At 39.1% G+C, this 12,617-nt stretch overlaps 1 protein-coding gene across 2 annotated transcripts; it reads right to left on the bottom strand.

Annotated features, from left to right (window-relative positions):
• Nucleotides 1-4,575: 4,575 nt before the first annotated feature.
• LOC131887049 (FYVE, RhoGEF and PH domain-containing protein 6-like) lies at nucleotides 4,576-9,758 on the bottom strand. 2 transcript variants are annotated; one of them, XM_059235538.1, is made up of 6 exons: nucleotides 9,218-9,758; nucleotides 8,897-9,140; nucleotides 6,441-7,582; nucleotides 5,403-6,060; nucleotides 5,047-5,333; nucleotides 4,576-4,979 (listed from the first exon to the last, which is right to left on the bottom strand). In XM_059235538.1, exons 1-6 carry the CDS (start codon nucleotides 9,491-9,493, stop codon nucleotides 4,809-4,811), a joined length of 2,778 nt encoding a protein of 925 aa, XP_059091521.1. In that variant the 5' UTR covers nucleotides 9,494-9,758; the 3' UTR covers nucleotides 4,576-4,808. The 2 variants fall into 2 exon arrangements, with proteins under 2 accessions (XP_059091521.1, XP_059091522.1); XM_059235539.1 differs by having other exon boundaries at nucleotides 8,897-9,160; nucleotides 9,218-9,755.
• Nucleotides 9,759-12,617: the final 2,859 nt, after the last annotated feature.

The following is a 12,617-nucleotide window of genomic DNA, read 5'->3' on the forward strand; positions in this document are numbered from 1 at the left end:
TGTTTAGCATTCTAAGGTAAATAAACCAGTTATTTGTTAACTATCCATTCTATACCACAATCATTGTAATGGAAAAAAATGATCATGACCACTAATCAGAGATCATCCTTGACGAGAAATTCACCACTTGAGAACAATAAATTTGATGTGATATATTCTCTGCTAGTGCAAGCGTCGAACTTCAGTTGTTTATTTGAAAAGAGAATCAATCAAACAAAATGGGATTAACATCATACGCCACTTTGGAACGATTTTGCGATAAAAAAATTCTTGAATTATTATAGATCGGAGAGCAGTATGCTTGACAGTTTTTGGAACTCTCTAAAAGTTCCACTGAGATGAACCAGGCGTACTAGATCGAAGTTCAAGTATTTAGTGCTAAAAAGTGATCATTTTGACTCATTTCATCATTAGATACCTTTCTATCCATCGTCCAATTTCTAATTACAATATCAAGAAGGATATACAATTAAGGAAACATGTTATTGTTCACGACTTTCAAACATAGGAAAGTGCTCGAAATGTACATAGCAGTTTACATAGTACGTACTCGACATTATCATGGCGTACTAAAAGAGTAAGTGCAAACTGTCACTCATGAAATTTTCATTTGGAAATGGAGAGACCACACGTTGGTTATCAAGAGATAACACGGCAAATGATTGAACATGTTTCCATGACCTGCCCAAGGCCTGGCCAAGCCAACAATGCTCAACATATTACTGTTCCAATCGGGAATGTCGGGCACTGTATTTTGGCAGTTATAGCGACGTTAAACTTTTGGTTTCCATGGTCCCTGAAGCAGAGTCTAGCCTTGCCACGGGCCTGTCCATAATAGATTCGCTCTGAAGAAAGGCTCAATACTCCAATGGTCTTGCACGGTGAGCTTTCGTGCACAAATTGTTGTTCACTAGGCTGTAGCAAATATTTCCCGTAATGTATTCGCTAATAGGTTGGGCCTTTGCGTCAGGTAATGGTAAATGTCACTATAGCCCGGAAAGACCTACAAGGCTTCACATCAGGAGTCACAATGAAGTCATCCAATGTTCGCCTTTCCAATGGAGAAATCGAAACTGATAAGTCAAAACCAATTCGAGTTTTGATGCGTCGGTCCGTTTGTGGCATTGAAGTCGGTGTTCACGGGCGAATGATATTTTGGTTTGGTGGCAAAGCACGATGTAGCAAGAACCATTGCTGCCCATGTTTTGGTGGCAATGACCAAATATGAATGATTGCTTGGGTCTTGTAAACCAGTGTTAAGCCTCTTCTTTCTAATTCAAGTGAACAAGGAAACGAGTCCAGGCGTTCAATCTCTAACTTGATTTTTGAGGTCGACGTTGAGGTGAAAGTTCAGCAAAGTATAGGGTATAGTGTTAAATATAACCTTACTGGAGAGACATGGTTCCAGATAATGACATAAATAATTAGTATGGGTTACCTTCATTGGTTTAATGTTTCTGTCCATAGATTTGATACGATTTACCAAGTTTTATGAGTAAAATAAGGTTTATGAGAGTGGACAATTGATTGAATAAAAATATGATTATGTAATCAATGACCAGCTACTCCTTAGCTGAAACACATGTGTTTAAATGCTAATACACATTCGATTCACACACCCGTTAATCAAGATTCATCAAAAAGCATTGAGTTGTGCAAATTGCTTTTACAAGTTGCCTAACAGTTTATAGCGATCATCAGAGACTAATCTTCCTAAACAACCACAGCTCTGCCGGTCTGGCAGGTTGACCCGTAGGCCAACAGGTCACTATCAGGTGGTAATGTTTTACCACAAGGATGAAGGGATGCAACGACTCCCCACTCATCTATCGGCGTCTCCTGCCAAGTGCATAGAGCAGGATTCTGGATGCAGTTGTCTCCTCTCCTTTCGCCTTACGCATCTCACCACGGTGGTGAAAAAGCCTTGTCAGTTTGAGAGAAATACGGGATCCCTTCTTAGCAATATATAAATCGTTAGAAGCACTTTTGATCTGACTCTGCATACTGCTACTAATAACAAGACTCATTTCGATATTTCTGCCAACCTTTAGTAAGACTTTTCAACCACCGTGTCAGTTTGCTCACTAGTGAGACAGGACGGGTAAGCCAGTAACGAGTGCCAGAGCAACTCAGAAGCATAAGAGAAAGAGTCAGCCCAGGGTGGCCAAATCGACAAAGCATTTTAAAAGCTCTCTTGGAAAGTGTTGATTGGACACAGATTGGTCCAATCAAACATAATTATGTAACTTTGCGGGAGGGAGTGGTAGTATAATATAGGGTGTTCTAATGCTGATAAGGATCAAATTCCTCCAGATCTTGAGAGTCTTGTACCTACTCAATCACCACCAAACATATCGAAATTTAAAACGTACTCACACAATCCATATAGAACCTCTGGCGTTTGCTAAACATTTTTAAAAATGAGCAACGCAATCAACGGTGGAAACCATATCAATGTTGGTGTCAATCCAGAATAGGTACAAGATCTCCAAGATGGAAAACCAAAGCAGAAACACCCCTATATTATACTACCACCCCTCCCAAAACGGTAAGACTAAATGAAAAAACTACCCCCCAATCAACACTTCCAAGAAACAAAATCTTTGTCGACTTGGCACCCTGGGCTGACTCTTTCTCTTATGCTTCTGAGTGCTCTGGCACCGCTTAACTGGACTTACCCGTCCTGTTCACTAGTGAGACAAGACACTGGAAAACACTAAATCAAAAATCGAATGAGTGGTAATTGAGGCAAAAGGTTTAATGGGAGCAATATTCAGTAAGCAAATATCGTAAAAGTGCTTCTAAACGCATTTGCAATAAATAAAATGCTAAGAGGGATCCCGTATTTCTCTCAAAACTTTGACAAGGGCTTTCACCACCGTGGTGAGAAACTAAAAGTATAGGAGACAACTGCGACCCAAACCACACTTGGCAGGAGACGCCGATAGATGAGTGGGAGTCGTTGCATCCCTTCTCTTAAAACATTACCACCTGATAGTGAACCTGTTGGCCTACGTTGGCCGATAGTCGCGCCTATGGACCGGGCCATCAGTGCGTGTTTAGAAGATTAGTCTCTGATGATCTGCAAAACAACTTGTTGTAAAAAAGCAACGACAACAACGATGAATTCTGATTAACGGGGTGGAACAATAGCAGATAAAATGTTTCAGCTAAGGAGTAGCTGGTCATGATTACATAATCATATACAATCAACACCTCATAAACCTTATTGACATAAACGAAACGTATCAAATCTATGGACAGGAAACATAACCCAATGAAGGTAACCCAACTAATTATTTTATGTCATTATCTGTGAGAGCCATCGCTCCGTGAGTAAGGTTATATTTAACACAGTACACCTATACTCTGACCTCACCTCAACCGTGGGACCTCAAAAAATGAAAATCATAGTTATGATATAACGCGACTCGTTTTACCTTGTTCAACTGAATAGAAAGAAGAGGCTTGAATATCGACTGTTTACAAGACGCGTCGAAGTCAGAGTCATGCATATCAAGCCACCACAAACAACAATCCGCACATCGTGCTTTGCCCACCAAACCAAATATCATTCGACCCGGTGACACCGGGACTTCAAATGGCCACAAACTGGACCCGACGCCATCTCAAAAACCAAGTGATACATCAGTGCCCATAAAGTCGAAAACTCATTGTTGACTCCTTGATGTGAAAGCCTTGTAGTCTTTCCCGGGGCTTGTGACAAGCATTACCTGACGCAAAGGCCCAACCTATAGCGGAATACATTACTGGAATATTGGCCTTACAGCCTTAGTGAACAACAAATGTTGGTGCACGAAAGTCACCGTGCTAAGACAGTGGAAGAGCCTTTCCTCAGAGCGAATCTATTAATCTATCCGGCAAGGCTAGACTTGCTTCAGGGACCATGACAACCAAAAGTTTAACGTCGCTATAACTGCCAAAAATAACAGTGCCGACTTCCCGATTGTAACAGTAATATGTTTGAGCATATGTTGGCTTGGCCAGGGGTCTTGGCAGGTCATGGAACATGTTCAATATTTGCGGGTGTTATCTCTCTTGATAACAACGTGTTGGTCTCTCCATTTGCCAATGAAAATTTCATGAGTGACAGTTGCACTTACTCTCTTAGTTACGCCATGATAAAATGTCGAAGTACGTACTATGTAAACTGCTATGTACATTCGAGCATTTCCTAATGTTTGAAAAGTCAGTGAACAATAACATTGTTTCCCTTAATTGTATTATTCCTTCTTGATATTGTAATTAAAAATTGGACGATGGATAAAAGGGTATCTAATGATTGAAATGAGTCAAAAATGATCACTTTTAGCACTAAATACTTGAACTTCGGATCTATGTACGCACTTGGTTCATTCTCAGTGGAAACTTTTATAAGAGTTCCAAAACTGTCAAGCATTATGCTCTCCGATCTATTAATTATATATAATTCAAGAATTTTTTTTATCGCAAAATCGTTCCAAAGTGGCGTATGATGTTAATCCCATTTTGTTTGATTGATTCTCTTTTCAAATAAAAAACAACTGAAGTTTCGACGCTTGCACTAGCAGAGAATATATCACATCAAATTTATTGTTCTCAAGTGGTGAATTTCTCGTCAAGGATGATCTCTGATTAGTGGTCATGATCATTTTTTTCCATTACAATGATTGTGGTATAGAATGGATAGTTAACAAATAACTGGTTTTATTTACCTTAAAGTTTGAATGCTAAACACTGTACGGTAGGTCATTTCCAAAAGTCAATGGCTGAGGGTAAAGGAAGCCCTTCACCATTGATTCTATGTTTCAGGATGGTTGATCATTTTCTGTATGCAAGCGAATCGAGTCCGTGAAGGCTTTGATCCATTTTTCTGAGGTATCCTCGTTTTCAGCAAAGAGAAAGATGGAATCACCGCTAACGTGCGACAACGTTAAGCATTGGCCTTGGGGAAAAGTTGCCTTTTTCTCGTTCCCGACCTTAAAATGAAAAAAAAAAATACTTTGAGAATTTAGCTTTAAGATCGAGGAACAAAAGTTCTTTTACCTCGCTATTGAGAATTAAATCGTATCCAAGTATTGGCGTGCTTTGGGCTGCCTTTGGATCGTCCTGTGCCTTGAATGTGTAAAGGGTGTTGCCCTGGAGGCCGAACCAAAGTTTGTTCCATTTCCCGGTTTTGCTGGCTTTCTTATGCAAAAATCCTGTTGTATTTAAGCGTTTGTCACTTCCCTTCATAAGAAGACGCATTGGAGGATCTTTGGAAGAGCTGAAGCTCTTACGAGAACCAGAGAATTTGCTTTCATATTTTTTAAGGTCTTTGTCTTCTTTCATCTCTGTTAGGGGAGAGAATGGATAAATCAAGTGTATAATCACTAAAGTACTCTTACGTTCATGGCTCTTACTTCTCATTAAATATTCGTGGCAGAAGCTGCACACTCTTTCAGCCTGATAATTTGCATACTTTAAAGGCGCGCGGTAATCTGAGCAAGAGGCACACACAACACTCCCACAGGATCGACAATGATGTCGTCGCTGGACGAAGAAGTTAAAGTCAACAAAGCATTTTTGGCACATGGTCACACGGTCATCTGGGATCCAAAGAGGTTGCAGATCACCCAGGTCCCGATCGGAAGTCTCAAAGCACTTTTTGTGGAACGACTTCATTCGTTCTAAATTGGAACGGATGGCTTTGTCTAGATCTGCCACCCATTCATCCTTTTCGACTCGGGTCTTGGCCCTGAGGCCGAAGCTTCGGACCCTCGACTCAATGTGAAAATCGCATGGAAACTCGTCCGAGTTTGCCTCCTCGGACACCCTCATATCTGTTAGAGGAATTTCGTGAATAACCTTCAACGGCGCTTGTTCCATGTCCGTAACCATGGTGCTATTGGGTCTGGCATAGATCAGGATGTCGGTGGCGAGCACCAGAAAGATGTCATCAAAAATGCCAGTACGATTTCGTTTTCTCAAAGTGCCATTTCGGATGTGTGCCCGGTTGGGTTGAATGAGATCATCCATGCCAAGCCGGTGCTGAAGGTCCAACATGGCTTGGAAATTGTCCTAAAAGCGGAGGGATATAAGCGCAAGGAATAAATTCAAACATTGGTCACATCCCAATCTGAAGTCGCGGCCGGCCCTCTGGTGAGTAAAGGATCCAAAACCACTAAGATGCTTACTTCATAAAGACCGAAATTTAAAACTGCAATCTTTGATTTTTTTTTGACCTTTTAGAGGTAACCCTTCTCGACTGACGCATTTGGTCAAGATCGTTGGGTAATCAATAGTTCATACTCCAATGTTTTCGTCTTGCAAGTGACTTATACTTCTACTCCATCGATAGCATCTCGTGGATTTTCATCTTTTCACCCAATAGAGGGCCTTCAGGTTCAATCTCTCTGTATAAGGGATATTGTTGGGACTATCCAAAAGTCAGAACTCACCACATGTCCTTTCATATCATCCGCGTGGTTGGTAGCTTGGCCCACGATACTGAAAGCAGTTTTTGCGTCTTGAAAGTCTAGGCTATCTTCGGTTAGATTTTCAATATACTTTTTCAAAAGTAATTGGTATTGCGGAAGCCGTTGAACTGGTTTCAGAAGAAAATGTTCGATCTTTAAATGGGCGCAGACATCTCTAGCCTCGAAGCTTTCGGTAAAGTCCTTGAAACCTGGGTACTTATTCTTCAATGTCTTGAACTTCTCGTTGGAGGTGGAAAACTCCTTGATGAAGGTCGAATAGATTCGAAGGAATTGCCCTTTCTCCGTCAAGACATCTGCAATTTTCGGTTTTTGATTCCAGTTTTCGATTCGGGATTTGAAATCACTTAACAGCACACTGTTAAAGGCCAGAATCTCTCTCATGTTGACAAAGATTTGATCGAAATCCTGGACCGGGACCAGTTGTGGATTTTTTCTAATTTCTTCAAGAATGAAATCCCGGTAGTCATAGAACACCAGTTTTAGAATGAATACATAGTTTTGCTCGGATGTCATGATCTCCAAGGCACCCCTGTAGGCGTTACGTGCTTTTTTGTCACTCATTTCCTTGGTGAGAGAGAGGGTTTCAGAACTGGAGGTGTCACTGGATCGGTTTCTGGTCTCGTTATTGCGCTCAATCAGCTCCTCATCGTCCCTATCATCGTTTATTGAGATGAACTGCTTGTTGGTCTTGAGCTCAGCAAAGAAGGGCGGCCTGCTTTTCCGCATGAGCATTTCCAAGGGTCCTCTTTGTTCGTCTTCGACCTTTCTCGCAGCTTCAATGCGACCAAAGTATTGTTCCATATACAAACCCACGGGTATTCCTTGTTTGGGCGAGAATGGACCCTCGATGGAAATGGGCCCCAGGGAATTTTCTATAGATTTTGAACTGTTGCGTCGAAAGAAAGCTTTGATAGATCTGAATGATCGACGTACAGTAGTTGTCCTTTTTAGAGTAGAGTCTTTTTGGTCCAAATCCACACTACGGTCTTTGTACAGATTGAAGTTGTGACTGGCCAAACGTCTTTGAGCTTCGGGGGTTCTGAACTCAGAAGTTTCCGGTGCACTGCAACTAATTTGATGGTCCACTTGATCTAGATCGGAATCTGAAATCAAGGTATTTCAAGCATCTAGAGTGTTAAAAATGTCAACGTTTATTGCTGTCTACTTAAGGTCGAGACTTTACGCAAGGCAAAATGAGAGAGATAATTCCCACGTCCGCCGGTCTTGATAAGTGGATGTAATATCAGTTGCATTTGGTTAACTGAAGTTAACAGATCAACAATATGGCTGTGCTTCTAATGTAGAGAAATTCTCAATTACGGGCCCTCTGTTTTGCCGAGTAATGATCAATCAAAATGAAATCAAAATGATCAATTGGAAGAAGTGGCACAAAAAGTAATGTTTTTTATTGCGAGAATGTCTCATTGGATCCGTTATTTCATAATATTTGTGTTAGCATGGAATCGAGTCTTGTCCTTTTCTGGGTTCAAGGAATCATGATCATTTCCCTTGTGATTTCAAGAGAAAAACTTGCAATGATTGCACCATATTCCAATAAATGAAAGAGTTTGTTTTGGAAATGATTTGCGAATAAAATATTTGGTACTATTGGGCAAGATGTGCATTTTCCAGTATCTCAAAATGGCGCCAAATGTTGTCTATTTTCCTCCCAAAAGTGTAAAATATTGCTGTATGTTTTACATATATAAACGTCAAAACCTCATATTCATTCATTTCTAGTTAAATTAATTCAGATGTGTGTTCAAAACAGAAAAAATGAGAGGATACATTTTGGTCAAATGTAATGAATTAAGGATCAAAAAACTTAAAACAATAAAAAAAACATTCTCGACCCCAGGTGGCAAGAAAGGAGCTAAATGTTGACTTCATCTTGTATACTTACTTCATAGTATGCTCTTTATTTGGAAGCCTCAAACCAAATGCAGCATTCCATCGCTTTATAACAATTCATGGTCTCATAAAAGACTTTTAAGTTCCCAAGATCGCACAAACTCTTTTTTTTAACTAACTTAATCGTCGTTACTATGTATGTAATCTTTATTTCATTATAGACATTATATTCACATCAAAACTGATGGTTTGAATGGTTTAAGACAGCAATAAACCATAAATGAAATAGCTTTTCTTTGTTGCACTCTTTGAGAATGACTCAATTCTGACAACAGGGTTCAATGAAGATAGCTTTGGCTCACTTGTTCATGTGTGCATTACATTAATGGTGTGTTGCGCCTTTATCTGCCTACAGATATAGAATACTACTCTCTGACGTAGAGAGAGATTTCTTTACAGCCACATTCAATTGCTTGCCATAATAAACGTTTGATCCATTGCCTCTAGCATCTATCGCCAATGTTCAAGAGCTTTATAACCATAATGAATTATATACAATCACTTACCCGGGGATTTGTTATCACAAACTAACTCCAAGAATTTGTCTGTAGTAGTAAGAAGCTGCTGGGCTTCTTGGATCAGCATGTTCCTTTCCGATTTGGACAATTGTTCTTCAAAAGAAAACAGGTATGGAAGCCGTTCCACAAGTGCGCAAATTGTGCTTTCTAAGTCCAAACTGGATGAGTCCGAGCTTAGTCCGGTGTTGAGCGATGCAAAGCTGGAGTCTCCAATGGCGAACTGACAGTGCGACTGCAGTAAATAGAAGGCAACTGTCAACAAAGGGCTAGTCGTGAAATCGCAACCAAGAAGGAAGTCAGTCAAGTCACCTGATCGGAGCTCTCCGAGTCCGTCTTGGTTCTTGAGCTAAAAGTTTTCAGGAGCTTCTTGCTTGTTTTCTCCACAATTCTTGACGACAAGGACTGAGATCTTGGAATTACAGGATCCATATCGATAGCCTTGGAGAGAGTTAATGTCGTGGTTCGGGGTCTCGAGTCCTCTTCCGAGCTCTCCGCCATGATGATGATTGGCTGGTGGTGAATGGAATCCAAATGTTGGATAATTTTCTTTTTTTTGGTTGGGAATGACTTGGTTGGTGGCGTCATCAGAATCCACTAATCAACTGAGAGGCAGCTTTGATCAAGCTGATTTTACTCTCTTATCTTCTTGAGTGTATCGATTATTTTATTCGAATTGAAGTAATGACCTATGAACTGTTATTTTTTGTGCGTATTGTAACAGCACTCTCGAGGGTTGTGACAAGGAGACTGGACCATTTGAACTGAGAGGACATGTTCCTCGACAAGTCTACCTCACGTCTTTGTCTACCTGCCATGTAGTAGTCATTCGTCTGTGAAATTAACACTTAATGTTTCCATCACCCTCGTCTCAATTGTTCGAGACAAGGGTAACAATCGTCAGTATCAGTGGAAGTCTTATCTTCATTTGAATACGTACTTGTGGAGCTCAACATTCGGGTAGATTTAGCACGTGGGGAAGGTATCAAACTTTAAGCATGATTGAAAACTTCCATAGACTCTATAATCAACAAAGAGTGGACAAATCTCACTTCCTTCTTCTATCCTGGTTATTCTTTGGCTTTTATTTCAGTTTGGCTTTCATTTTCAATGGATATTCATTGTACTTGAATCTGTTATAGGCTCTTAAATTAAACAAATCATACTGAACATTGTCGTCCACAAAAAAGTATGGGTCAATGCACCTTTGAGCTCTTCCATTTTTTCATTCATATTCGTGTTGATGGCCGTTTTTATAGTGACATTAGATTAGACTAAATAATACGCACTTTGAGTGTTTCTATCGTTCATTAGTGTTTTATTAAGGTGTAATGTGTGGAAGAAGGAAGAAAAACATAGGACACCGTAAAGCGAAACATACTCCTATCTACCAGATCATCCGACAAGATTGGCTGGATTGCTACTCAATTCGTGCTAAAAAGAATACCGTTGCCATACATAGAATGAATCCCAACCATTCATTATCTCCTAAGAAATGGATTTCCTAGAAAAAAACTTTATTGCTCTTACATGTTTGAACGATCACCATATGGGGTTCATCTTTTTCGTCATATAACGAACAAATTAGATTTCCAGTTCTTTTGAAAAGGGTAGGGACTAAGGACAAAAAATCATCGTCGAATGAATCGGAATGAGCACAACCAAAACAATGCAAGAAAGAACATTGACAATGCAATGGCCTTAAAGACAACACAATAAAAAATTGCTTAACCTTGCTTAGCCAAAGTCACGGACTTCTAGAGATGTGGATTGCGAAAGGAAGCACATTTCTTATCTCCAACAAATTAGATTTCCAGTTCTTTTGAAAAGGGTAGGGACTAAGGACAAAAAATCATCGTCGAATGAATCGGAATGAGCACAACCAAAACAATGCAAGAAAGAACATTGACAATGCAATGGCCTTAAAGACAGCACAATAAAAAATTGCTTAACCTTGCTTAGCCAAAGTCACGGACTTCTAGAGATGTGGATTGCGAAAGGAAGCACATTTCTTATCTCCAAAACTGTTCACTTTATGCCAAACAAGACCTTCATACACCACAAGATCTGGTTGGATTGATGAACTTGGGCCAAATTTGAGCCTAAAAATATGATTAGGGAACTCAGGAGATATGACCAAAGTTATGCAGTAAACACTCTATGAAATCTAAATTTTCGGCCTGCTCTTGGTGAGCAACATAGGCTCATCATGATATATAACATAACATAACTTTGAAGCGAACCACCTTATAGGTAAATGATATAAAAATGACTTGCCTTTAATTGAGGAGATCTATGTTTCGTATTTAATTACTTTAATTTGAAAAGTGACTCAGAGTTGCTACGACCAACAGTAGGCCGGTTAACTAGGGTTAACCAAGGACAATAGAGCACAGAAACGTCACTTTTTGTGATCACCGAACCTTTCCTGCTAAGTTCGGCTTAAATTAGAATAATAAAGTTTTTGACTGTCAATTATTGGCATAGCAATTGTATAAAATATGTGACAGATATCATTTTTGTAGCCATTGCTGTTATGCCCTTCAAACAAGACATATAAAGTTACTTAAATGACTCTAACATGTCTTGAAGTACCATTACTGATTAGGTGTTCTTGATAAAGCAAGAATTTGCTCTAAACACAATCAGTCAGTATTTTTTTGCTAATAATATTGTTTGAAGAAAACTGTTGCAGGAACATCTTGACCAAATTTCAAGTAATTTGACACTTTTGTTTTGAAACTAATGTCCTCACTCTGCAGGGAATGGCCCTCGAACCAAAAGTAGGCATATTGTAGCTCTGAGCTACAATATGCTTTTTAAACTCATCTGAGTGCTTCATAATCATGGGATGATATATACTCACAGACACCTGTTTTATTTAACTATTTTAGATGTTTTGCTAAAAACCAAGTTTATTGGAGTCCAAAATTCTAATTGAAATCGAAAGGACTAGACTTTGGTATTACTCTGTGCCTCTTCAATAATGCCTGCGTTTTATGTTAACTTCCTAATGAGTAGAAATATAAACTCAACTCAAAAACTCAAACTAAAAAACAACCATTCCATTTTTCACCAATACCTGATGTATCAATTGTCAAATGTGGATTAAAACAAAATAAACGATTGTCCATCCCAGATATTCTAATACGTTTATACTGCTCTACATGTACCTTTATCGCCTATTTCATAACTTTCTTAAATTATTTGCAAGTGTTAGTTCCTCATCAATGGATAAAATGATTCTTGTTGATAATTTCCTTTCTATGAGTGTTTTCGAGTAAGCTTTGCGCAATATTTCATTGATTTTAAAGACAATTTGATTGTTCTTGATTAATTTGATTTTCCTGGTTATTTCATTTATTCTTTTAACTCTTAAAATCAATGCAGAAATTTCTGGTATGTGAACAAAGTTGATTAATTAAATTAATGAAAAATTAAAGAGATCATTATTTACTAAAAAACACTTAAAATGTCCTCTATAGCATGTGCAATCTTGTATTGTTAATACTAGAGCTCCTGCCTTTATTCAACGCAATGCCCTAACTTGGCAGGGACAAGACAGCCGTTCTTTTTTATCTAGTTGTTCAAAGTGAAGGATTTCAGTTAATGAAAGTTCTTAGTGAGAAATTTACCCAATTTACCCGTTATCGTGAAAACATCATTATGTGAGACTGCAAGTTCCTGTTAAAGTGGGTATTTACAATGCAAT

The sequence above is a fragment of the Tigriopus californicus genome, chromosome 9, assembly GCF_007210705.1.
Source record: "Tigriopus californicus strain San Diego chromosome 9, Tcal_SD_v2.1, whole genome shotgun sequence".
Lineage (NCBI taxonomy): Eukaryota > Metazoa > Arthropoda > Copepoda > Harpacticoida > Harpacticidae > Tigriopus > Tigriopus californicus.